This window comes from Hemibagrus wyckioides, linkage group LG15 (genome assembly GCF_019097595.1).
Source record: "Hemibagrus wyckioides isolate EC202008001 linkage group LG15, SWU_Hwy_1.0, whole genome shotgun sequence".
Lineage (NCBI taxonomy): Eukaryota > Metazoa > Chordata > Actinopteri > Siluriformes > Bagridae > Hemibagrus > Hemibagrus wyckioides.
The window spans coordinates 8225918-8253579 of NC_080724.1; the positions used below are offsets into that span (position 1 = coordinate 8225918).

Genomic DNA, 27662 nt, shown 5'->3' on the forward strand with positions numbered 1-27662 from the left:
TAATTATGACTCTGTCATAAGAGAAAGATGATTTGTCATTGGTACCTCATGATAATCAGATATATCAGAATTCTGACTTATTATGTCATAATACAAAGGTACTGCCATAAAAATGACTTCCTATCTCATGTTCAAGTCTCATATTTATCTGTGATTTCAAGCTAAATCAAGCAAACTCTGTTGCAATATTCATAGGAGCTTGACATTTTGAAAAATCACCACCGATTTTCCACAGATTCGGTCCAAGACGTTTCGTGTGACATCATCACAACACATATTCAGCCAAAGCCCTCTTTGATTCATGTGCACCGAACATGAGTAGAGCTGTTATAGAAAATAATATGACTTTCTGCAATCATATGTATCTTCACTGGTTGGAGTTTAAAAGAAAAGTCATGTCTTTGCAAATTCATGGAGCTTTGCTTGAAAAAAACACAAAAACCTCTACTAGTTGCCTCAGATTTTAAAAAAAGCTGCAGCAAAATTAAGTATTTTGGATGCAACAATCGCAAAAAAATCCTGGAGGGGCTAGTTTATTATCTTTGATGAGATAATATCTTTGATGATGCTTAAATTAATTTGGAGAAGCTTTCTAATCAGTCTTAACACTATATGTTTTTTTTTCTTTTGAATTAAGGCCAGAAATTGGGATAACAAGCAAATGTTTCTTGGCTTTCTGCTACAGTTGGCATAACATAAATACATAAATATATACATAAATATTCTGTTTTTCACTGAATTTTTCATAGCTTTAAGAGTCTGCTACTCTGGATGGAGATGAATGTATTGTGTGTGAATTTATGATAACATAACATGCTCTGTTTTAACATAATGTATTTAACATAACGCTCAAAATACAATCAATTGCATTGGAGGTGTTGAGTACATGTGCACCATATGATACTGGTAAAAATGATCATGGAATAAATTTAGCATATTTATGAATGTTGCTTTTCTTAAGCTTCCGTATATGTGAATTATGGATTCATAATAGGTAAAGCTACTTAAACCCAACAGTTTAGCACTAAAGCAATATACTGGTCCCTCAGAAACCCCCCAGGTGAAGTTTTACATTCCTATCGATTACTTCTGTTTAGAAGAAAAGGAGCGTTTGTGGGTTTTGGCTAAGGAACATCAGGAAGCCTGGCGCTCACGCCGAGAGTGTGTGCTGAAAAAGCAAAAACTCCCATCATTGTGTTTTGTGAACTCAGAGACCATCCCTGTGGGGGCTGAAGAAGCTCAGAGCTTCTGCTCTTCGACGTCAGATGGCTTCAGTCACTGCACGTCCTGTTAAGTACTGTCAAGTGGTGTGTTGTTTGCAAAGGCTGCTCAGATCTCTGCTCACTTCCAGGCTCAGCTGCAGCAAAGTGCTGGAATCCTGACTGAAGGTATGCAAAGTGAGGAGCTTTCACTAGGTGGATTGTAGGGCTTAATTACAAGGTAAAATCTAAATTAAAATCTGATGCTCATATTCTGTATGTTTGGAGATGATGGCTGGTCATCTAGCTGCATCTAGAGTTCATGTGTGATTTAAAAAAAATTCTTTATTAACAAACTTTTTCTTAATTTGAAATTTTTTAATTTAGGTCTATAATGACTTGTTTTGTGTGTGTGTGTGTGTGTGAGTGTGTGTGTGAGTGTGAATGCACGTTTTATTTTACACATTTTCTGTAATGTAATGAGTTTGCAATAAGAGCATTGGTGCTTAAGTATAATCACTAAAATTAAAATTATTTATATGACATTATTTATATACTAAATAAAGTATGCATAACTATTACAAGTCATGCAAAATTCATTGTGAATAAACTTTATGCAACCTGCTATATTACTAGAATATAAATTTTGACGTTTATATCTGCATCTTTGTGCTATAAAGCCAGCCACAATGCAGTTCAGTCACAAAAAATGAATAAATTAAATTACAAATTAACCCATTCCTTTACAGTATCAAGACTTTCTCCAAGAAGTTCCTTCCACAGCAGTGCCATGCGTGTGTGCTGTAGTCACCTGGTCTTGGCTGCCATCTTGTGGGCGATGCTGTGCACCAGAGCGGCTGTGGCTGGGACCAACACCACAGAGCTCTTTCCCCTCACTGTGGCTGAGTTTGGGATTGAACTGAACTGGAGGAACAGAAGCAGCAGTGATGTTCCTCACAGCCGGAGGAAGCGCTACATTTCCTCCAGGGATATGATGGCTTTACTGGACTACCACAACCGTGTGCGGTCTCAGGTCTTCCCACCTGCTGCAAACATGGAGTACATGGTAGTGCGCCTCCTTCTGAAAAATTTGAAACAATATTTTCACAGTAATTTTTTTAAGTCATTGTTCTCTGTTTGGAAAGGTGTGGAACGAGAAGCTTGCAAAGTCAGCTGAATCGTGGGCCTCAAAGTGCATATGGGATCATGGGCCACCGCATGTCATGAAGCACACGGGCCAGAACCTGTCCATCACCACAGGAAGGTATTAAAACCTTGCTGGATTAAATTAAGATTAGGTTGGGTATGAGATCTAAGCCAGGGCAACATATGAAAAATATAATAATGTTTTAATATGTCATAGTTGACCCTTTCTCCTCAATCTAGTTCAGGACTGGGCCTAAAAAAATCTGAGCCTATGACCAAAAGATGTTATTCATTTAACATTATATATTTTTTAAATCTGGGGACAAAATGTTTTTTTAATTAATACATTTTAAATATTAAATTAAAAAAATTATAAATAATATTTAATATATTTATATGAAATATTCATTGTTTTACAAATAGAATTTATTTATTTATTTATTTATTTATTTATTTATTTATTTATTTATTTATTTATTTATTTAAGTTAGTTAGTTAGTTATATCCAAACTTTATTAAAGGCAAATACTATATTCATAATATAAAATCTTTATAAATCATGTCCTAACAAATCTTTTTTTTTTAATTAACTAAAACTTGATAATGACATAATTGTCACTGACTTTATAAATAGTGTTATTATCTTGGCAGTTTTCAATAAAATACACAATTTTGTGTGATAATTTAAAATATAACTTGGTTTTCCACATGAAATTCATTCCATACCTTTTTTTTATTGGTATCTTTTTTATTGGAATTTTTAATGGAATTTTTAATGGAATTTGGAATCCTTATTCACATTACCTCTTTAGATTCATTCCTTTTATTATAGTTAGTTTCCCAAGGGGTTCAAATTAGAACTGTCTCTTATAGGGCAGCACTGCTTCATAGAGTTTTAATGACCCTTTATTACTTTTCACACTTAAAACCCCCCTGGGTCATTGTAAACTGTGGGTAAACAGATTCCTGTCTTTTTCTTGTTTCACATTTCACACTGCTCATACAAAGACAAAAAGGCAAAAGCAAAGAAAAGCAAAGAATAACTTTTTAACTACTGTTTACCCAGCACACAGGGTTTCTGTGACTGTACAAAGCCCATGATATGAGGCACACACTGTTCAGTTTCTGATTGGTGTCTGATACCAAGCTGCAACATAACACCTCATCACTTCCTCTAGCACACTGGGTTAAGATCGATGATAACTCCAGGTTAAGAGCCACGTGAAAAGTCAAAAAACTCTTTTCCCCTAAAGTGTTCAAGCTGAAAAAGACAGTAATGTGCTCATTTGTATTTTCCTGTAGGTATAGATCAGTCCTTGAGCTGGTGAAATCATGGCATGATGAGAAGTATTCCTTCTCCTACCCCAACAGATGCAAAGGCTCTGTCTGCACTCACTACACACAGGTATGGCTTGCAAACTAACATCCCAAAAGCATAAAAGTAATAACTTTAGAAACAGTGGTCTGTGATTAAGTGCACATTTTCCTGGTTTTCTACTACAAAGAATATAAATCACAAGCTTCCTGTTACACATATGTACATATTTTACACACTGGGCAAAATTAGAGTCAGTCCACCTACTGGCATGTTTGTGGGAAGTAGGATTAAGCCAGACAATCAGAAGGAAACCTTCAGAGTCATGGGGAGAACATGCATCATCTGATACTCTTAGTTATTATTTAAATCACAAACTGTGAAAAGTTTAAACCCTGTACCCAAGAGCTTTATTTAGATTATGTCTTTCACACCATATATACAGATATCCAGCTGAAGGTGTAGTTCATCTTTTTTTGACAGCTGACCTTAATAAACATTAATATTAAATATAGAAGGTCAAGCAAAAGAGAAAGTGCTGCAAAAATTCAGGAGATGTGACGTGACCGCATGTGACGTGCAAAACTGACTGATAATGCTACTGGTTTCTAACAGGATTGCTATTGCTGGCTATTATGTACATAGAGGTTAAGATGGTGGCTTGGCGTTTGGCATGAATACCTCACAATCAATAGTTTGATTCCTATCTCCACCCTGTGTGTGTGCAGAGTTTGCATGCTCTTCATGTGCTTCAGGTACTCTGGCGACCTCCCCCAATCCAAAGAACACATGTTTCTAAACTGTCCATGGTGTTTGAGTGTGTGTGTGTGTGTAATTGTGCCCTGTTATGGGTTGGTACTCGGCCCAGGGTGTCCCCTGCCTTGTTTCCTGAGTCCCCTAGGTTAGGCTCCCCTGTTTTGGATAGGCAATACAGATGAACATGAATGGATGGCTTATGTTATGCTACTGTAGACTTAAAGTGGGTTTGTATGAATTTCTACACAGTTTATGCTTCACAGGAGGTAGGATGGGTGTCCATCATTTATTCGTTTTGGCTTGCAGATGGTGTGGGCCAGCACCAATAGGATTGGGTGTGCCATCAACAGGTGTTCAAACATGTATGTGTTTGGTTCTACATGGAAACAGGCTACTTTACTGGTCTGCAACTACTCCATCAAGTAAGACTAAATCCAACTGATCCAAAAAAGTATAGTTTACAAAACTCTCATATTAAATATTAAATGTATAGTGACCGCTTTTTTGTGGCTTATTTTGCAGAGGTAACTGGGTGGGAGAAGCTCCATACAAGACAGGAAAGCCATGCTCAGCTTGTCCTTCTATTTATGGCGGATCCTGTAACAAGAATCAGTGCTTCACATCAAGACACAGAAAAAAGCTCAAGCGGTTTTAGTCACACAGATTGAAATGAATGAATTGTGACTGACACAAGAACTTTTTGTGGAAGCACATTTTTGTGTTGCACCACTATTGATTTCTTTTGTAAAATATTACATTTTCACACGTTTTATACCGCAGTCGAATTAACACCTAACAATCGTCACACACAAAAACCCTCAGATTAATTGTTGTAGTCGTCCCAAGAGTCAGTCCTGTGACTGCTGTGTTGTTGTCTCTTGTCCTTTCCCTGGACTGTTTGCACTGTTTTGTATGTTTGCATTACTGTAAGAGTGGCATTGCCGTTAGGTTCGTGTTGAGAGTTAAGCACTTTTATGGTTTGTGTACACCCAATAAATTTTCTAACCTTACAAAGGAGTTGAATTGTGTTTCACTATATCCAAGTGACTATCTTCTCCAAATGTGTACCAGACTCATCGAATGAACATGGTTGTGTTGTTGAGAGTCCTTTCTTAATATGTGCTGGGTTTAGTTCCAAAAAATATAGAATTGCTTAATAATTGCACTGATTAAAAAAGAAATGCCTCTTCCTATGTTTGGTCCTGAATCCTGATTAAAACCTCAAGCTATGAAATAGATATAAAAATAAAATTCAAAATAGAAATTATATAACTGAAAATTTTAACACTTTAAAGTTGAAAATTTACACGATTGAAATAAAAAAAAAATAAAAAAAATAAAATAAAATAAAAACAACACTTATTGGTATATTCCAGCTGATAATTCTGGCATCACGTCTGCTTTTAAAACCTTCACTTCACCTCAAGTTGTGTTGTTTTTTTTCCCTCAGGACAAACCGACTCCATGTAGTTGCTTTAATATTTACATTGTAAATGCATTATCAGAAAACATTGCAATTTACACATGAAGTGCATCCTAACTTGATTACCCCTGATTGCAACTGCTTTAAAGTTTTATTCTTGTTTACAATATCACTGTATCATATCACTTATACAACAATACAATATATGTATGATATCAGTTAATGGCATTGGTTGTTATGCACCTGAACTCATGCTTCAGTTCAAATTGAAGCCTGATCCGGGACCTGCTGTTAGGGAGAAGCTGAAAGCAGGCTTTTATCACCTCCATAATGCTTTCCATTCATCCAGCCGGACCACTTGTGCTATAAACCAGGAGGAAAATGGCTTTTAAAACCATAAACTGCGAGAACAAGACCACTTCCTGTTCATACACTGAATTAGCTACAGTATTGTTTTTACAGCAGTGTAATTCTGGAGCAGTGAGGATAACTACAGAAGCTACAACCTTTCAATTCATTAGAACATCATGCATGTTCCGTTCTATGGGTTTTTTTTTTAAATGATTGTTATTATTATTTGTTTTCACGTAGGCTATAATTCAGTTGAATAGCAAACAGAAGTTAGTGTTGGGAAGTTAACAAGTGTTGCCTAATGAATACAGATGATTAATATGTCACTTCATCATTCATCACTTTCACCGTGACAGTGTGTGAGAATGTGTGCGTGTGTGTGTGTGAGAAATAGTAGTGAGCTTCATGAAGACACTCAAAAGTGAAAAGACGGGTGCTGTTGTGCAATTCGATGCTTTTAGCCGAGTCCATCATTTTATAGCCATGGGAAACTAAACACTGAATCATTTTCCGCACCTTTAATTTGATATCCACTCAGAGGGAATGTTGTAAAAGTGTGGTTTCCTTATATCTAAATGTCAGTTGAAAACTGAACCTGTGGAGAAAAATCAAAACTCCTGTATGAAATGTAATGCAAAAGTACATTAATGGACTTATATCGATTGAAATGGATTTTTAATTGAATGACAGTTTGACTGGTCACTTGACTTGAACTGGTTTATTCCAAACTTCAGTTTATAGACAAGTAGGTCTATAAATTATGTCAGCTTGGACCTGATGTGTGGGAAGTAATACTCATGAAAAGAATCAACACTGAAGAGGGTTTATTTTATTTTTTTAATTTATTTTTATTTTGCAGTTAAACAGATCCTAGGCTACAAAATGTTTAAGAACCCTTGTTTGTCTTTCCCCTTTTTTCCTTTTTTGTCAACACTCATGACAACCCAGGAAAAATAATGCACATTTATTAGAAAAAGTGGTCTGAAATCCACAGAAATTGTCTATTTGAGTTTCTATCATCCTGTTGCTATGGCTACAGCTGTCATATAGATTGCTCCTCTATATGAGCTTGGTTACTGTTTAACCTCCCCACCCACATTTGCCCAGATTAGGAGAATCAATAAGATAACAAGAGTACCGGCCTTACAGAGCACCGACAGCACCTTCCGCTAAAAAAAATAAGCAGTACGCTACACCAAACTGTTCTATCAACATCTCTAACTTTTAAACATACTTGGAAAAGGACAGAAACAACCAAAAGCAGAGCTGAAGAACACCAGGATCGGCATGGTCAATGTTAACACTCAGGCCAGCACTAATATGGAGCTTCCGTATGGTGAGTAGACACACTTTCTCTTTACTCTCTCTTTCTCTTTCTCCCTCTCTTTCTCTCACTCCAAGTCCTAACAGCATGGCGAGGAAGCCGGTGAATTTGCGAACATGTCCCAGATGTTTCCCTGTTGACTTTAGTTAGAGAAACATAGCCATGTGGGACTTGTTACTGTCGGCGTGAAACCCGCCATTGGTGTCGTGAGAGCTTTTTTGTGGAGGCTTGTTGTGTTTGGGAGGTGTGGCAGAGCCATGATGGCTGGTAAACAGGGCCTACATGTAGCTACAGGTGAATGATGCCGAATGAACTTCCTCTTTTGTGTTAGGAACGTGGAATATAACAAAACGTTGGTGGAAAATATTTACACAAGTTAAATATGTCAGATGGCTGAGAAATAAGTATAGTGCAAAAAGATCTTTTATATACAAACACGGCTGATGAATTTTTCATGGAAGTGAAAATACCTAATGGAAGTGAATCTTCCTTTTAACCAGTTAAAACCATTTGGGTCTGTTTTCATGTGGATTATTATGAAGTCTGATGTAGAGAAAATGAACTGGCCAAAACTGGCACCATGTGCTTTGATGGTCAACAGTACTGTTAGGTGAGAAAGTTTGTATACCCTTAAGACCTATTGTTTATGACACATCTGTTGCAACCATGTCAGATCTCTTCACCCTGACCCTGAAGTGGTCTATGACAAAACTTTGACATCTTGTTTTTTTCCTACTTGTTCCACAATACACCAAAACGAACTTTTCAGCTTCTTGGAATTCTTGTTATTTGAATGACATGATATCGTTTTTTCCCCATCCATTTTAAAAAAGAGGTGTGTGTGTGAATATTTTCTTTACCTTGATATGACCTCTGGTTTATATAACAGATCATTAGCATGTGGAGCAGTCAAAATTAAAAAAGTATACATGTTCACCATCCAGGTTATTAGAACCTGCTCATTCATGCAGTTGGTCATTTAGTCAAGTGCTTTCGATCGTTGTTCACAGTTCACATCAAACATCAGAAAGGGGAAAAAAAATGTGATCTCAGTGGCTCCAGAAATGGTTGAATCTCCTACTTTCATACACAACAGATGGATTTAATCTGACCTGAAGCCAACAGTACCTCAAATAACCACTTTTTTACAAATGTGCTGAGCAGAAAAGCATTTCAGAACGCATTAAACCTTGAGTTGGAAGGGTAAAAGCAGAAGAGCACACTGGGTTCCACTTCAAAGAACCAGAACCAACCAAGAACCAGAATCTAAGGCTACAGTGGGCATAGACTCATTTAAGATTGGAAAGATGTTTACATGAAAAATCATGGGTTTGTTTTTATGCAAGTCTTAGTATATGACATGTTTAGCTGAAAGGATACTGGGTAATAATAGAACAGTTTACCCAATGATTATGCTTAAGTGTGTTTTTTCTTCTGGGTTTAAATTCCAGGAGGCGCATTTGGGCCTTTTAGTGAAGACTTTAATCCCAACTGTTCAGCTACATGATTGGTTTCTGCTTCACTTGTAAGCCCCTTTGGACAAAAGAATCTGCCAAATAAATAATTGTAACATTTACATTTTGGCTGAATGCCCTTTAAGCCTCTTTCTGGCACTGAGAAACTCAGAATAATTGCATTGTACTGTACACTGGTTTCACAATCAAAGAATGCTTCAGATTAGTGTCCTGCTGTGAAACAACACAAATAACAGCAAAGAAACATGCGTGTGATGAGTTACAAGTGAACACATTACCACTCTTCGGTATCAGCATTTATTTCACATGTAATATATGTGATCCTGTGTGGAAAAACAAGTTATAAATCACAGTGCTATGCCCTGGAATTGCACATGTGACCTAAATTAAACAAATCATGTGAACAATGGATGAGGGTCAGTCAAATGACATTAATTAGCAAATAGAAGTTCGTTTCTAGAGGAATCCAGACACAAGTGCTGGAACGCTTTCACTGTACAAAACAGAGATTATGTAGTATAATGGTATGACTTTGGAACATCTATCCCCAATAAACTATGCAAAAAACCATTGCTTATTTGACTCACCCTTGTAAACATGAATGTAATAAACTGTAAGAAATAAAACCAACATTAACAAATGACAAATTAACACATTCAAATGTTCAACACATTCAATAGTTCATGTAAAAATATATATATAAATAATATAATTTTGTTTTATGGAAAAATAATATAATATTCCCTACATTCCTTGGGAAAAATGAACAGAAAAAATGTGAAAACAAATTAAAAATGTAATCACATGTCAAAATAAATTATGCTTTATAAAATTCATAGTGGAAATAAATTAGGATTTATTAAAAAGAATCACTTGGGAAAAAATAAATTAAAATCACTTATGAGAATAAATCAATTGTTTAAAAATTGAAAGTACAAAGTAAAAATGTAGGTTTTTCTATATGGTTTAAATTTACATCATAACCCCCCAAAACATCACCCCCCCCCACCATCCCTCAGAGAAACAAAGTAATACATAACACAGTTGCTTCTACAACAAGATGCTGGCTACAAGGACCAGCTTCCATGTCTAGCCTTTACAACCTGAGCAAATAACTCCCCCTGCAAACTTAGCAGGATCCCTGGCTAAAAGTAAACACAACACGAGCAATCGAACAGGTCTGAAGCGAGACGTTCTGTTTACTCTGAAAAAGTCGAATTACTCTGGGGAGATGTCGAGCGCCGGTAACTTATGAGGTCAGAAGACGAAGCGACCAAATCACAGGATTTCTGAGTCATGCTGATTTCTGAGCAAAGCTGCTAAATGTCGATCGTACAAAATGCTTTGCTTCTAGGATTTGGAAATATTTGTTCCTGATCAATAGGGCCATAAAAAATCTGTCATTCTAAAGGCAGTTCCTGTAGCAAACCTTGCTGAGAGAAGTGTTTCGGTGTGCTTACATAAATAATAAAAGTGTAGTAATGTTGCACTTCATTGTTAAGATCTCAAAACTTAAATTACTGGTACAGTTTTAGAAAAGAGGTAATAAAGTATATCATTCCTCACACAAACACCTGCTGTACTTTTGGTATGCATCTTTTACTAAAGAAGTGTACATTACATTAACACACCTTAAAATATCTTTAAAGGTATGCTGAGCCCACATTGCCAAGTAAAATCTACATATTAAAGGTACAACCAGTGACCAGCAAAGGTGTAATTTAGTACTGTTTTTTTTCTCTGATCATGCAACTTGAAACAGAATTACACGCAGAAAAGTGAAAGTGCCACTTAAAACCTCTCCATTTCTCATTTTAAAGTAAACTTTAAAACAAAAGTGAAAGTGCTTAACTACCGATACTAACTCCTTTCAATTCAGGTTCAGCTTGAGAGTCCCCAAAACACTTCTCTTTACTTAAGGCAATGAGTTTAACTGTATCGTGAAGTGAAAATAATCTGTCAGGAGATGATGTCCCTGACAGAACAAGACTAGGCTAACTAGGCTAACCTTAGCTGTGCTGAAAAAGTGGGATATAAAACTTTCAGAAACATTTTATTCATAAATGGTACTGAAAAAATCAGACATGAATTTAAAACAATATATATTTTAATTAACATGTTCATATAATGCACCAAGAATATCTGTAAGGACATGTCATATCATATCTTAGCTAGTCAGCTAGCTACTTTATTGCTAACAGCTTAATGTGAGTGGAAACTCTGCATTGTTTCATGTGATACAACTCCATAACTATCAGGCTTGGAACATTAATTCTCCTTTGTGATTAATTAATGGAGCTGATGTGTATAAGAAGGCATCACCTATGCTAGGTATTTCTTTAACCCATTAACTTCCTGTTCTTTCCTGTTACTTAGCTACTAAATATTTTACAGTACGCTAACAGCTGAATAATAAACCAAAGGCATTAAAGCACCCACCAATTTGACTGATTACACACTTAAATAAGGCCCTTGACTCTTGAACTTATAGAAAAATATTAGAAGGTCAGAATGGTAGTGCTTTTAAGAATGGACAGCGTCACAAAGCGACTTTGCAGAAATATATAAATTCGGGAAATAAATTTGACCCCTTATGAGCGAGCCTGAGGTGACAGTGGAAAAGAAAAAAAAAAAATCCCTGATTTGATGTTATGAATAAACTTTGAGAGGAACTGGACTATAAATGGAACCTCATGTGGGTGACTCCATATAGTGTGATTATGTTGCCATTCATAATTTATCAGCTATAAATTATCCTCTAATTATTTCTCTCTCTTGAATTTATAAAGGCCAAAATAATAACCCATCAGCTGATCAGTGCTGACACTGGAGACCCCTTCCACAAACATCTGCTTATAGGAAAGGTGAAAGTAAAAAGACATATCTAAAATTTCCCCATGTTTTTCTTTGTTAAGAAACAACAGTCTTCAACACAAAATCTATTTTCTTTTTGCAATTTAAAATGAGTATTTTTTAAATAGAGGTTATTTAAACAGAAATGCCTTTGCCTGACGCTGTATACACTGCTACCTGAACTGGAAGTGGAGGTGTTCAAAGGAGAATTACAAACTCCACACAATTGACACTATTAGCTGTGAACCCAAGACTCCTATGAAATCTCAATGTGACAGGCATTAAGGGATTAGGATCGCTGGCGGTCAGCGTGCATGTGCTGCAGGGAGGCAACGTCTCTCACACACACATTCTGCCCCACACACACACACATAACGTGAGGCCTGAATGGGCAACCTGCTCCATAGAGGAGCCTGAAGTCGCTGGGCCCGCATCTGCCGATCTAGAGCCCAGGATGTACGGAGAACATGGCATTTCGATGAATCCAGGTACTGACCTGCTGGAACACACTCCTATTTACACACTGAATATAGACGGATACCGAAAATGCCTGAGTAGTTTACAGGTTGTTGTTGTTCTGGATTTGTTTACAAGTCATTTTGCTGTCACGTAGTTTTACGGAAAGTTCTAGATTAGTGTGAGAATGTGTTTAAGTGTGTGAGAACTGAATAAGGACTGTGCTATAAGACGATGAATATTTGTGCCTGTGGGATTTTTAAAGATAGAAACGTGTAGGAGTGCCTCGGATCGCCTCCTACCTACACGTATTACTCAGAAGAGGCACTTTGTCTGCTTTCCTGTGTTCTCCATACCATAATAAATATTTATGTCATCAGTATAAATAGCGATACAGTAGTACAATATTTTCTGGGAAAATTTTCTGGGTTTCTTAATGAGTTCCTGTAATTAGTTATGGGTTCTACCTGGAAACCATTTGTTTTAGGATTCTGTTTGTAGCAGTGTTATAATAACAGCAAGGGCTGGGGCTTATGCACTTGATTTGTATATGGGTCCAAGGAATTTTACATGCATTTACTGTTGAGTGCATTGTTTTTAACATGTACGACTGTGTGTTAGCTTTAAGACTTAAGTGACTGTGAGTTGTGTTTTTGTAGATTTCCTTTGTGTTGTTGTTGTTGTAAGTGTAATAGGGAGTTTAGCAATCTTTGTAAATGATGGAAGAAGTGTAAGTTTTCATAGTTTATTTATTTATTTATTTTTATATAAGATTTTTTATAATATAAGAACTTTGAAGGGTTCACCCAGAGGGACAAACCACACAACCCTTAAGGATTCTTCTAAATATAACCTAAAATATATACATAAAAAAACAATATTTTTAAAACTTGCAAAAAACTAACACCATTAACTCATGAAAACCTTGTGGCGCTCACACTTTTTCTGTAAACACTTACACATAATGACCACAAGGTGGAGCTGCTCCACTGATCGTAGTCTCCAACGATCCATAACAATTCCTGTTGAAATATTTTGCATCAAAATGCACTAAAAGACTTTGTAATGCATTAGTTAACACTAACAAAAAATTAATACATTAATGCACAATAAGTAGCGTTAATAAATCACTGCAAAAAATTTGGTCATTTTTGGCAAGTCGAAACATCTTGAATATGGTGCTTAAGCTTAGAAGTAACAAAATATATGATTATATAACCTGTTTCAATTTCAAGTTAATTTTTTTTCAAGCATTTATTTTAAAAGGTACAATTATATAAAAAACAGCACACAAAGGCAGGCTGAATAATCTCTTTTATCAAGATATTTTCACTTGCTAAGATGTCGTTTATTTGCGGTGAGTACTCATCACAATTATCATGTAATGTATTATTATTTTTTAAATTGACCCATTAAGACAAAAATGATTTCCCATCCAGGATTAAAATCACAAATAGAAATTTTATTCATATTACGCCTTTAAGTCATTCATAAATGTGTCTTATTACTTTTTTTTTTTTACTTACTTTATTACTTTGCCTAACAGTACCTATGGCTCATTAGTACTGATGGTTATGGTTTGTTAATGTTAAGTGCTTTGGTAAATAATGTTAATTTAAAGTATCAAGCAAACTCCATGCTTCCTGGCCCAAGCATAAATTCAGAAAAAAAACCTTAAAGCTGCTTAAAATTTGTAAATTGTATTACGTAACATGATTGGAGGTCGAGTATGACACAGGACTTGCTGGTGTAGATATTTTGAAACATTTTTTTGTGAAAACTTCAGCTGGATTAGATACTTAATGCCAAAAATGTGCCAAATCTCAGTATAATTAAGGAAATCAATCATAATTGCTTACAGTGAAATGAATAAGCATCATTACTCTTATGAATCAAATGATACTGTACTTCACTGCCTCGATCATTCAAACTGTCAACTACAACAACAAATGCTTAACTTCTATGTGTGGCAGGAGATTTTTTTCTCACCAGGTTGGCTATTCAATGGTTCAGATGAAAAGGTTATTGTTTCATTGATGAATTTAAAAAAATGAGTGATAAGTGTCTACTCAGTATCCCTGAGCCAGCAAATTGGATTTAGCCAGCTCAATTCTCAGCAAAACAATGGTTAATAATTGAAAGAACCTTATCAGAGGCCATGATTGATTTACGAAGAGCATTGCGTTAAATGTGTATTGATGCAATTGTTTACTTATTTGATGTTCAGGTAGCTTCTTGGGCGTTTATGGTTTTATGAGAAAAAAAAAACTAGAGCAGATAGATTTTAGACGTTAATGTCACTCCATTGTTACTCAAGGTGTCTGGACAAATCTTATTTGCAGAACATGCTGCAAATGGTGGTCATCATTTCTTAAGGGAACTTGACACTGGATGATCTTTATCAGTGTTTCAATGAAAAATTAAATCTCTGCTAAATCTCAAAAGCAATAAAGAAGTATGGATGATCCTGACATGTTCACCTCCCTTCCCCCATACCTGCAAATGTCTTTATTACCCTATGATGTTGAGGCTTAAACAGAAATACTTTACGGTGCAGTATTAGGCCCTAGAGGTTTATGATTACCCAGACTCCAAATACTAAGATGTGTAAGGACTTTGGGAAATTCACAGATAACTGTTAATCGTTATGGAAGAGGCTGCTTCTGTCTTGGAGGAATCTTTGAAAGTCAGTGTTGCAGAAAATGGTGCTGATATGTTAGAAAAATCATATGACAATGATATATAAAAAATTCTGTTTTACATTTGTGAAATTGCTCTTTCTGCAGATGTAAATTCTAATAATAATAATACTACAAGCTGAATGTTCAATACCGACGATTTAAACCAATTTTAGTTTCATGACTCAATAATGAAAATATGAGAAAGTCATACTTGGTATTGGTTAGTTCACAAAAGATACCTGATGTTATATCTAGGCACGGATTATATTATGTCTGGGCATGGTATAATGTCTTTCAGCGTTATATTTGTATTTTCTTTTTTTTTTTGAGAAACCTCTCAGAGGCGCTAAGCAAAGGCGCCTTTCTTGTGTGCCAGAGGTGTCTAGTGATATATTAAAGGAAGAAAGTGAGACTTTAGGCTCCAACGCTTTACAATAAGAGTACATGTACAAATAATCATGCACTAATATCTAAATAATACTTACTTGAATATCAACTAATGCTGAGTTAAGACATGTACTTATCATGGTCTAATGAACAGCTAACCGTAAATACGACATGAGTCGTGTGAATTCATGCATGAATAATGACCGTCTTAATTACATGTTAGTACATGATTGTTAGTGAACAAAGATTATTTTAAATGGTCCAAACTTGTGGTTAAAGGAGCAGAGCCCTGGGCCCTAAATCAGTCAGCGCATGTACTAGTACTACAGTGAAGAGGAATTGATGGAGAATGACGCAAAGCGGGTTAAGGTGATATTATTGGTGTTTATTAATAGTGCTCCTTTCTACATCCAAGAAGGAAGATCAGTGTAAATTATGAAAGTAATTCAGCGCTATCCAGCTACAGCTAATATTTGATACTATATACTTTTTATTCATATTCTCTGTTATAGAGTATGTTTGGTTTATTTTAGCCCTAAGTGTTAATTAATACATTACAAACATGTACTCACATGTACTTAAGGTGGTCGTTATTCACACATGAATTCATAAGACTTATATGTTATGTATTAATTCAGGTATAAGTGCAGGATTATTCATATACTGTTATTGTAAATTGTTACCTGAATTTTTTTTTTTTATCTGTTTAATACCCCAAATAATTGTAACTGTATGTATATCCAGACTTAATCTCCAAGCTGCCATAATCTGAACTGTTTTTTAAGTAGTGATGTGCGCAAGGCTAGTAACCACTGTGACTTTGTTCAGGAAGTTACTAAGGATGAATGATTTAAGATTGAAATACAAGACCCCATAAAAATAAAACTTCCCATTCACATGACCAGATGCTTTTACCTTTAAAACAGAAGAATAGCTAATAGCACACCTAATATAAGTACAGTATCTGTGTTTGTTTCAGATTTGTTTAGAGCACATTAATTAGCTTGGTTGAAATAATGAATTTGTATTCTGTTACATCTTGTTGCATCCATGAACACTTTTGACAGGTAACAAACAAGGGTTTTGGGGGAAGAAAGGATCTGTGGATGAACCTAAATAAAACACTCGAACATCAGCTTGTCCACAGAAAGTATTTCTTTTGAACACAGAGAGCCCTGATGTCACTAGTTCATCAGAGTATTCATCGAACAGATGGGATTACATGCAAAAGTCTTATCGGTGTCACCTATTCTGACCCGAGTACTCGCTGAGTTTGCTCTCTTTTTTCTTCACTATCATTGATTTCACTGTCCAAGCCCTCTCAAATGTAGGACTGCTTTGAAGAGCACTAATCTGGTTTTAATGGAGAGGAGGGGCATAGACCATGCTTATCAGTCCTCATAGCATACACAGCGATATGAATGATCTGATCACGCTCTCTTTCAGTCTGATGAGATAATAATTCATGAGAAATGGATTAAAACTATATTCAAATCAGTTTCAGCATATCCTAGTGCATTTCCAATGAAGTCAAGTCTTTTACTCTGACAGCCAGTATTTCATCGAGGGGGCTTGCATAAGCTGTGTGGTTAACAGATAGCAATCTGTTGACAAGGTCTTCCCCATGTCACTAGTCTTACGTACCTGTGCCATCTACCCCAGTGAGTCCATGCTGGCTTTTTTTTTACTGGCCTCAGATGTGCTGGAGCAAGCATATTTCCTTCTATCTTCCATTTTCTTGTCATTCTTATCAAGGCGGCCAAGCATCATAAACCACCTTTCAGGCATCCAAAGAGAGAAACCGATATATTCCCAAAGTTATCCACAATTATTCCAAGAGCAGGTTATTCCATGTAAGCCAAAGTGCTGGTGATTCAGATCGTCATGTCCTGTTCAGTGGAAATGAAAAAGACTCATTCAAGAGAAGGTACAAATAGGCAGTGGTTACAAATGGAGTTTGGTCAGTGGTCGGAGATCCCTATTGTGAAGATAGACAGGACTTTGTTCACAAACTGGAGTTTGAAGTTTCAAAGGGGGAAATAGGCAGCAGAGTTACATCAGTTCGGTGCAGTCCTTTGACTTTTAGCCCCGGGCGGCACGGGTGACTGATTATAGGACATGGACATGACATAGCAGCCTCATATCACAGTCAGGGAATTATAAGGGAAGGAGAGATCCTCTGGATGTCCTCCATGATCAGTATCAAAGTACATCTCTATGCTTGGCTGCTTGTGATTCAAAACTGATGGAACAGAAAACATAAGATATAAGTTTTTGGATGTTGGTACATATTTGTCAAATAATTACTCTTTTGGCCAGCCTTTGTGCTTTATATTTTAAGATCAGTTTGAGTCAGAGTATCTCTAAGTGCTTTAAGCTGGGAGTGATGTGATCACTGAAGAATGAGGTGAAAGTTAAATCAATTACATTCACTCAAGGGTCTTCGGCTGCTTTAAAACTCCCTGAGAATGAGGAATCGTTTAAGTGATTGATATATATATGTATATATATATATATATATATATATATATATATATATATATATATATATATATATATATATGTATATATATGATATATATATATATGATATACATATAGATAGATATGTCAACTTGGGCCTTTTTTATTGAAAGTTATAGTAAGGAATAGAAAACTGTATGGCTTTTATAAATAGACAAAATATCACTGAAATAAATTGAGTCCTAAGATTGTCCTTGGAAATTAATTTAAAAAAGGTTTGAGAATATGTGCTGTAGTGCTTCAAAAACATAAGAATATTACATGTCTAGTTAAGTGTCTAGTTAAAAAGTAGCTTAATTATTCTTTTAAAGCCCCAATCATGAATCATGCCAGTAGCCATAAAAACATTTCTTGTCTTATTATCCCATGAGCCTGCGTTCATCACCGGTTTCAGAGGAACAGCTACAGTATAGTAGCCAAAGTATAAATTGTGAATATTATATTTATCTTGTATGAATCTTGCTCACAGGGTCCCTGGGTTCGATCTGGAGTTCAAGTTACTGCCTACATGGAACTTTACAAGTTCTCCCTGAGTGGGTTACTAATTAGACAATTTTAACACAAACTTTAAGAATGTAGATTTACTAGGATTACTTTCCCACCTCGAGTGAATCGCTAATGATAGTGATCTAGACTTGCCGGGTTAGAACTCCATGACTTTGCATGTGACGGAGAAAGCCATAACCTTGTGGATTAGATTTTATAGAGGCGTTCAGGGCCATCAGGAAGAGATCACACAACGCTGGAAGATGTGAGTTATGATAAAGACTGTAATGGTAAGCCAGATAAGATTTGCACAGTGTGAGTCACTGATTTGCTGTGTTATTTATCCGTATCAGGTTACTTGTCAGTGTGGTTGAGAAGAAAGCTCTTGAGCAAATAAGAGATTTCCGAAAAAAAATTAGGATGGCACAATGCATAGAAATGAAAGAATGGGTTCAAATGTGTGTGACTTTAGATAGATTTTAGAGTCTTTAGATTGGCTTTTTAATACATAACCCACAGTACGATTCTGAACATACAGTCTGTACCACATCATGTGTTCCTTGTCCATATCTAAATCATCCCAGTTTGCTAGTAAGTTTAGGTGTTTTCCAGGCTACTCCAAACAACACAACTAATTTAGTCTGCCTCTTTTCTGCATCATTTTTACCAGTATTGAAAAGATCATTTAAAAACAGTACTGATCTATCTCATCAAACCAACCCAGAGTCATTAGTGAATATAGAATATAACTAAGCACAATTTGGAGATGCACATATGCATCTGAACAATGATGTGTGCTTGTAGTTGTGTGCAGAATGACTGGGGAGTCCCAAGGTTGGTGCCAATTTCACTGCTCATTTTGTTAGTTCACTTGGTTAGCATGTGAGTCAGCTGTGGGGTTTGTGACATTTGTGTGTGTGTGTGTGTGTGTGTGTGTAATGAGATTCATGAGAGTACATTTTCTGCCCTTGTTGACTCTCTGATCTGGGGAACATTGACCCATCGCTTTGTACTGTCACTTTCTCTTCTACAAATATACCCTCCCCTGTGTTTGCCCATGCCCTTACACCTATGCACTCACTGTGCTTGTTTGCCCAACTAATACGCACCCTTTGGATTAAAACAACCCATGTAAAATGTAATGATACAGCTATGCACTGTATTTCAAACGGATGACAACGATCCCTTGCAAAAGGGTTTAAGAATAATAACAGTGATGAAGATGGTTGTATGATTGTAGAGTGTATTACTATTGATTTGAGTTATACTTTCCTCAATATTAGCTACTTGAGATATATTGGTTTTGGGAAACTGTGTCCTGAATAGCAAGTGAGCTGTTGAATTTGCTTTTATTGTTGTATTCTTTGACCAAGTCAAACAGACAAGGACTACAAGACCACTTAGATTCATCAGAACTGCATTGCATGCAGCTTTGAATTCTGAACCATTACCAATAAGATGACTGTAAATATGACAATTCTAGTGAAATATAGTGTAATGTTACCAAATTTGACTAGAGCCATGGTGGGTGAGAAAACATTTTTTGTTTTAACTTAAAGTGGAGATTAAAACATACAGTACTTCTCTGTTCATTCATCTAAACAGTCATCATCAAACAGGTTTCATCATCAAACATGCCGCCAGGTTGCTAATCAGACCAGAGAGAGCAAATAAAATGAATAGTTTTTGAACTGTTTCCTCTAACCTTCTATCTAGTCTCTGGTCTGATGAGCTGCCTTTAGCTAAATAATTTAGATAAATCCAGGAGATTGGATAAACAGGAACAGATCAGAGCATCTGATAAGGAAGCCATGTTGGTTTATGTTTAGAAAACTAGACTAAAAGAACTAGAGACTAGAGAACTAGAGAAAAAAAATATGCTAAAATATTTTTTTCCAGTACTAGTTTCAAGTTCATGGAAATATTTTGCTGAGTTTTCTGCCACTATTTGTCGTCCCCTAACTTAAACAAATAGGCCAGTCATTAGAACACTACATATTAATAATGATGAAGTTTAGCATAATGTTGAGCTGAGTGTATTTGTTCTCCATGGTTGGACCCGAAGTGACAGATCATGTGCATATGGGTTTTCAGCGAACAATGAGTTCTTTTACATAAAGGTCACAATTTGCTGCTTGCAAGAGTCACTGCTGTTGTTTTTTGTGTAAGAATTAATACAGACTTACCAAACGCTGCAAACAAGGCTGGCTGCCACTCGGTCTGAATGAAGTAACTGCACAATATAATAAAACACTAGAAATCTTGCTTGTTCACTTAATCAGAATATTAGGTATCAGTTATCTATCTAACTGTGATAGTGTTCTGCGAATTTGAGGACCATGTTGAGATAAAAGAGATAAAAAATACAAGGTATATATTTGAAAACTGGACTGGATTGGTGTAATAGGCCAATAATTGTAAGCAGAGCAAAATGACAGGGAGGGGATGTACTTGCAGCCAGTCATGAAGTTGCTAAACCTTTACGGATCATGATTATGATAGAGAGAGAGAGAGAGAGAGAGAGAGAGAGAGAGAGAGAGAGGGAGACTGAGAGACTGAGAGACTGAGAGAGGGAGAGAAAACTTGTTTGTCCATATCTAAAAAACAATTCTGATTTAGCACTTGAAAAGCAAGAAAATGATTAACTTAAGGGCCACCCCACTCCACAACTGGCCGTGGCCTATAGTGGGAAGGTCTGACCTGTCAATCAAATTCAGTTTCATCTTTGCTCCAGAGGACATGGCCCATGTCACTCAGAGGTGTCTACCTCTCTAAAGGGGGCAGGGCTTGCTTTAAGAGAAGGGGGGGTTCAAACTCCACTGAAGAGCACAAGTCTTTGCCCCCAGTGTCAGGTAGCTGAGAATGCGTTTGTCCAAAGCACTAGCAGACATGGAGATGGCAGACTATAGCGAGGCCCTGGACCCGGCCTACACCACATTGGAGTTTGAGAACATGCAAGTGCTCGCCATGAGCACAGGTGAGTCCTCCTCCCAGCTGAACTTTGAGTCCTCTGAGTTTATATCAGTTAGTGAATGTTTGGTCAAGTGTGAGATGATGAGGTTTAATGAGTTTCACACTCTTTTATAGACTTTTGAGGATGACTCATGGTGTGCTGTGTGTCTGCAGTGACTTATTTTCAGTGTTCCACATTCAACTGATTGTGATTGTGACAGCAGGGCAGCATGCATGAGACTGAAATGCAATGAGCTTTCAGAGAGATTATAGCTACAAGCTCTGTCTTGTAGGCAAGCTAGGATTGTGTTTCACCCCAAGAGTTGCACAGGCAGAAATCCCAATGTGATTCCATCCCTCTCTTCTTACCTGAAGTTGGTCGGTTGAGGATAAGATGTCTGTTCAGAGTAATATTTCCAAGGATGCTTGACATGCAAGATAAATGGACCCAGACTGTAGAAGATGTCACTGAACCATTCAGTGGTTAAGTCTCCCATGGCTTGTTTTTATGAGAAATCTAACTGATACCATTAACTTGATCCGGCATCTTGATTTAATGTATGTATTCATTTCTGGGTCGTGTTTGAACAGCTTTTCTGCACTTAAATTTAATACACTATTGAGTGTATTTAAATAGCTATTTAATGGTGCATTTAACCAGATTTTCTTTTTAAAAACTGATTAGCTGCATTTATGAGATCATCATTTAAATGGTGATGAAAATGATTTCCAAATCTGTCACATGTTCTTCCCCATTCAGATAATGAATCAGTTCGAAAGGAGCCAATTAACAGAGCTATCATGTAGCATGTGTTCCTTTGATCAGCTGAAGAAATTTGTTTGCCCTGTTTGGCTTTAATGCAATCACTCAATGCTCCTTTGACTATTTGACACAAAAGTTAACAACAAAACACTTTTTCTGTTAAATGATTAATCATTTACTTATTAAAATAATTTTGCCAATTTGACCAATAAGTTGTGAATAATAGCAGTATTTCTTTGAACAGGTTTTCTTAAATGTTTTTAAGACTTTCACATCAGTTCTATAGTCCACTTGCGCATCCATGAGTATTTTATTTATTTATTTATTTATTTATTGAGAATTGTCTATTTGCTTGATGCAGATTTAATCACTGCTGGATGACTGGAGCAGGCACTACATTTTTCTACACTTTATTTTCAAAATGATTTATTCCTAATTAATTTTAAACCCTAACCCTAGCTAAGTATCTTAAAGAAACAGACATGTCTTAATCAATGCACAAGAATTACAAATAACATCAACTGCATTTAACCATGCATATACAATACATAATTAAGCGATTGCTCCTTAAGCACTACTTGTGGTCAAAATATCGAAAGTATAAAGCCACCATTTTTTTTGCAAACTAATTATGGCTGCAAATGTTATTGAAGTTTAAGCCAAAGCACATCTTAGTTCTAAATAAATTGCAATTTTGCAACATTTCTATAAGCACTCAATCTTCTCTTTCAGACTCCTCGCCAGCTGAAGGTGCCAACCTGAATGCTGCCAATCACCTGGGCACAGGGACTCTGTGCGCCATCTGTGGCGACCGGGCAACAGGAAAACACTATGGAGCCTCCAGCTGTGATGGCTGCAAGGGTTTCTTCAGACGCAGTGTTCGCAAAAACCACATGTACTCGTGCAGGTTGGCAAAATATTACCATTGTTCCACAATCAACCTTTCTTGGATCTCTGTTAGTTATATTCTCATACACTTCCAAAATAAGACTATTAAATCTAATGTTTTATGTTATGTGTTTGCAGGTTTAATAGACAATGCATAGTGGATAAAGATAAGAGGAACCAATGCAGATACTGTAGGCTAAAGAAATGCTTTCGGGCCGGAATGAAAAAAGAAGGTACGCCACTTTCGTGTTGTTTTGTGACTTATGAATAAAGCTCGGATGGCAAAACAAGACTGAAAGCAAGCTCATGTCAGGTTGAGGCTGCTATGCAGAGCGTATTGCAACATCAGAGCGAGACAGACAACTCGTTAATGTTCACTCTACAATGCGCAGAAGCCTATGGCCAACTCGTGCTGAGCAAACAGTTCAGAGACATCATAATTACACACTGATAAACAGGCCAACCTTGAGCATTTTCCCCCTTTGACTAATAGAGGCAATGTTAATGCACTCCACCTCCCTCTGCCATGTGGACTGGTTGGTTGAGAGTAACTCGTTACAGCGATTTAATTTAAGTGATGAGCATTTCCTAATTTCAAATAATGGAAGACCCGAGTCATTCAATGCTTTGTTCTCTTTGCCATAGCTGTACAGAATGAAAGAGACCGAATCAGTACCAGAAGGTCCAGTTATGAGGACAGCAGCTTTCCCTCCATCAATGCACTCATCCAGGCTGATGTCCTCTCCAGACAGGTTGGCTCATTCACTTGATATATCATAAGCTATTTATTATATTTGTTCTTTGCATCTTTAACCGAAACCTTCGCTATGCTCTAGATCTCCTCTCCGGTTCCGATCATGAACGGTGACATCAGAACAAAAAAGATAGCCACCATTACAGATGTGTGTGAATCTATGAAGCAGCAACTGTTGGTACTGGTGGAATGGGCCAAATATATCCCAGCCTTCTGTGACCTCCCATTGGACGACCAGGTAAGACTAAATGCAAGAATCTGTAACATCGAGGAAAAAGCAAGGCGTTCTTTTAAGAATTGGCAAAAGTTCTATTTGATAGTAATGTAAGATGTGCTGATAGAAACAGTCCAGCACTGGAATGAACATTGATTCAGAGGGGTCCTTGTCATTTTGTAGCAATGTTTAAAAGGTTTAAAGTGAGATAGGAGAAGAGGGGGAGTTGGGGTGGGTGGGGGTTTAGGTGGGGAAGGGAGGTCTGAAGTGCTAGTGGTTAATGTGTTTTGATGTCTCTGGTTAGAAAGTGATGAGTTGGTTTGAAAACTTACATGCTCCTTAAGACCTGCAGAATCATTAACAATGGAAGCACCAGGATGTGGTAACTGATTTATGGACGTTGCTCATGAATGACACTGCATCTTCTTGCAAACATACTTTCTCAGCTCCTTGCCTAAAATCTGTGAGAACTTCTGACTTGATGGTATAAACTGGAATTTTTTTTTTTTTTTTTACCATATGAAACCCCCTCCCACAGACACACAACTGTCATTCAAAGTGTATGTACAAGGGTTTAAAGGAGGTGTGAAGAGGATGTGGACATTTATATGACTTTTTTTGTGGTTACTCTGTTTTTCAGGTGGCTTTGCTACGAGCACATGCCGGAGAACATCTCCTGCTTGGAGCTGCCAAGCGCTCCATGCTTTACAAGGACCTTCTGCTATTAGGTAAGGTGTTGAGCACTAAAACATTGAATTGGACAGTTTATATTGGTACTGGATTTTATGGACATTTTAATGGCTGTGTGGGATTCTCCTTCCCATAGGTAATGACCATATAATTCCTCGGAATTGCCCCGAATTGGAAGTGAGTCGGGTAGCCGTAAGGATCCTTGATGAGTTGGTCCTTCCTTTCCAGGAGCTCCAAATAGATGATAATGAATATGCTTGCTTGAAGGCCATTGTGTTCTTTGATCCAGGTAACTATAAAATCCCAGAAATCATATTTACCTACATGTATATCCCAGAATATTAAATGTCATGAGTATATTCCTGTTGTCTCATCACTGGTAGATGCCAAAGGACTGAGTGATCCGAGCAAGATCAAGCGGATGCGTTACCAGGTGCAGGTCAGTTTAGAAGACTACATCAACGACCGGCAGTATGACTCACGGGGGCGATTCGGTGAGCTGCTGCTTCTGTTACCCACACTACAGAGCATCACCTGGCAAATGATTGAGCAAATCCAGTTTGTTAAGCTGTTTGGGATGGCCAAGATCGACAACCTCTTGCAGGAGATGCTTCTTGGAGGTAATTCAAATAAACAAAATTAATAAAACATAACCACAGACAGATTTGAAACATTTCTTGAGGCGGGTCCCAAAGGCTAGACAGATCGATGACGCTTGACTTTTTCATGTTCTAATTGTAGGTTCTGCTAATGAGGCCCCTCATGCTCCTCCGTCTCTGCATCCACACCTGGTCCACGAGCACCTCAGTAACAACGTCATTGTGACCACCAGCATGGCCACTCCAATTCAGAACGGACAAATGTGTAAGTTCTTGATGCAATTACTGTTCACCCTCTCGTGTGCGGTAGAGCCAAACATGCTTCCTGTAGTAATCCTTTCTATGAATTAATCAGGCTTACTCGGTCCAGAAAAGCCCTTTTATTCTCCCTTACGCTTATTAATGCCTTCAGAAATGTCAGAGCTCTAACTGCGTATGTTGGCAATGGTGTTGTGTTGAACCTTTGGCATGTCTTTAATGCATCTTCTTACTTTCTCTGCACACAGCCACACCTGAAACTCCAATCCCATCTCCTCCACCAGCTTCCAGCTCTGAGCATTACAAACTGGCTCAGGGTGTCATAGCCACGGTGCCTAAACAACTGACAGCCATCCCTCAATCCACAATCACCAAGCAAGAAAGCATCTGACTATCTCAAAAAAATCCCACATCCTAAAACAAGTTAGACATCGACAACTGGCTTGCTTCAAAGATTCCTGGAAAATGTAGTACAACATGTTTTGACTAGTTATAATTTTGAGGCAGTCATTAAAAGTCCATTGGTCTATTGGTAAACCATTTGCTCTGGAAAGGAGCTCTTGCAAATGGTATAGTATAAAGTACATTTTGGGTTATTTTTATTTTTGTTTAAACATTACAGTGAGAAACAAATGAAAGCCCCCAGTCATAGATTATGGCATGTAGACCAAAAGAGCAGAAACCTCAGGATTGTACAGTAGATCTACTGTCATAGCCTTTTATCCCCCTTTTCTTTCTTTGTTTCTTTCTTTCTTGGATTTTTTTTTTTTTACTTTCTTTTTTTAAAATGTATTCAATCAACCTGACTTATAGGCTGGTGTTTTTTTTTTTTTTTAGGTGGTACATATTTATACTCCCCTAGGAGAAATTCATTTCAACATGTCAACAGAGAGAATTAGCAAAGTTTATATTAATATTATTATATTAAGATGAAATAAATGTTACAACAGGCCTTTCATCTGGCAAAAAAAAAATCAGATGTGTATGTTGTACAGTATTTTAAGGAGTTAATATGAATGATTTTTACTTACTTAGTACTTAGGAATAGGTGACACTGTTTGTGCCTTACATGCTTACAATGTGCATAAATACAATGTGCTCGTCATGGGCTGTTCATCTAGTTTTGTTCTATGAAAAATGTACATCTGAAGCTTTTTGTTTTAGCTTTCTGATTATATATTTGTCATGACAAGTTCCACATGTTTTTAAGCCTGTTTAGAGACAAAAAACTGCTTAAATATCCTGTTTTCCCGTTAATGGAGTAAGTTTCTAAGAACCAATTTCATTTTATCCATGAGACTATCACACTTTACTGGTGACAGGTTTTTGAAAGATAGTCACCGAAGCCGACAGCTGTACGAGTGTGTGAGTGTGTACATGTTTAAAAGAAACAGTGTGTTAGGATACAATATGCGGTTTGGAAAAAAAGAAAAAGAAAAGGAAAAAGTGCCTTGCTGCACATTCCTAGCTTGAAATGAAAGCTGACTTGGGCCTTGCAAACTGCCATTAAATGTCAAGGTTATATTTTTACATAAACACATTCATCCTATTCATTTATTTCCATTAGGTGTTTGTTCTTTCATACACCAGGTACATCATTAATATGTCACCACGGAATTATAAAAACCTTAAGCAACCAAGCGTTTCGCACCATCTCAGCAAGATTTCTTCTATTGTTCTATAAATGGCTAATCAACTGTTTTAAGGTTTTTAAATTGTGATAAAGAAGGATCAAATGCAAAGTCAATCTATAACCATTTTTGGAAAAGTCCAATTTTCAGTATATCAAGGTATGAGAAGTCACCTAATCTCCTAATCTTCTCAGGCAGTAAAACTGCTTTAAAACAGGATGATAAAAGTTGAGGCCTACGTGGCAGATCATGGTCAAGGATTCTAGTGCTAGGGCGTGTGTGTAGAAACTGATAAATGTCATAAACCAAATTCCAGTTAGGCCAAGAAAGAACCAGGCGCCTTCAGAGTCTTCAGAGTTAATGCGAGAGGATAATAATATCCGTCTTATCTGTCATATATTAATGATCTTACACTTTAATGACTAATAAATCAGTGGTGTTCTGTCATCATGTGCACACAGCATGCCTACCCCTCGAAAGCAAGTCAGTCATGATACTGCACAGGTTGTGGCTCATGGTTTGTCTAAAATTTCATGGA

General features: G+C 36.8%; 2 protein-coding genes across 4 annotated transcripts; both read left to right on the plus strand.

Annotated features, from left to right (window-relative positions):
- Positions 1-1240: 1240 nt before the first annotated feature.
- On the plus strand, positions 1241-5744 carry r3hdml (R3H domain containing-like). 2 transcript variants are annotated; one of them, XM_058410607.1, is made up of 6 exons: positions 1241-1388; positions 1949-2265; positions 2345-2463; positions 3648-3750; positions 4723-4838; positions 4939-5742. In XM_058410607.1, exons 2-6 carry the CDS (start codon positions 1990-1992, stop codon positions 5069-5071), a joined length of 747 nt encoding a protein of 248 aa, XP_058266590.1. In that variant the 5' UTR covers positions 1241-1388; positions 1949-1989; the 3' UTR covers positions 5072-5742. The 2 variants fall into 2 exon arrangements, with proteins under 2 accessions (XP_058266590.1, XP_058266591.1); XM_058410608.1 differs by having other exon boundaries at positions 1300-1440; positions 4939-5744.
- Positions 5745-7056: 1312 nt separating this feature from the next.
- Positions 7057-27221, plus strand: hnf4a (hepatocyte nuclear factor 4, alpha). 2 transcript variants are annotated; one of them, XM_058410586.1, is made up of 10 exons: positions 7057-7526; positions 22823-22997; positions 23117-23211; positions 23624-23730; positions 23815-23970; positions 24587-24674; positions 24773-24925; positions 25020-25256; positions 25378-25500; positions 25742-27218. In XM_058410586.1, exons 1-10 carry the CDS (start codon positions 7478-7480, stop codon positions 25882-25884), a joined length of 1326 nt encoding a protein of 441 aa, XP_058266569.1. In that variant the 5' UTR covers positions 7057-7477; the 3' UTR covers positions 25885-27218. The 2 variants fall into 2 exon arrangements, with proteins under 2 accessions (XP_058266569.1, XP_058266570.1); XM_058410587.1 differs by lacking the exon at positions 7057-7526 and adding an exon at positions 21233-21352 and having other exon boundaries at positions 25742-27221.
- The last annotated feature ends 441 nt before the right edge of the window (positions 27222-27662 follow it).

Bases quoted from the DNA above. Each gene is read 5' to 3' on its own strand.
- hnf4a (XM_058410587.1), top strand. From the start codon at position 21,238: ATGCGTTTGTCCAAAGCACTAGCAGACATGGAGATGGCAGACTATAGC. The intron at 23,971-24,586 runs GTAAGACTAAAT...TCTGTTTTTCAG, and splicing joins ACCTCCCATTGGACGACCAG to GTGGCTTTGCTACGAGCACA. The intron at 24,675-24,772 runs GTAAGGTGTTGA...TCCTTCCCATAG, and splicing joins CAAGGACCTTCTGCTATTAG to GTAATGACCATATAATTCCT.
- r3hdml (XM_058410607.1), top strand. From the start codon at position 1,990: ATGCGTGTGTGCTGTAGTCACCTGGTCTTGGCTGCCATCTTGTGGGCG. The intron at 2,464-3,647 runs GTATTAAAACCT...ATTTTCCTGTAG, and splicing joins CTGTCCATCACCACAGGAAG to GTATAGATCAGTCCTTGAGC. The intron at 3,751-4,722 runs GTATGGCTTGCA...TTTGGCTTGCAG, and splicing joins TCTGCACTCACTACACACAG to ATGGTGTGGGCCAGCACCAA.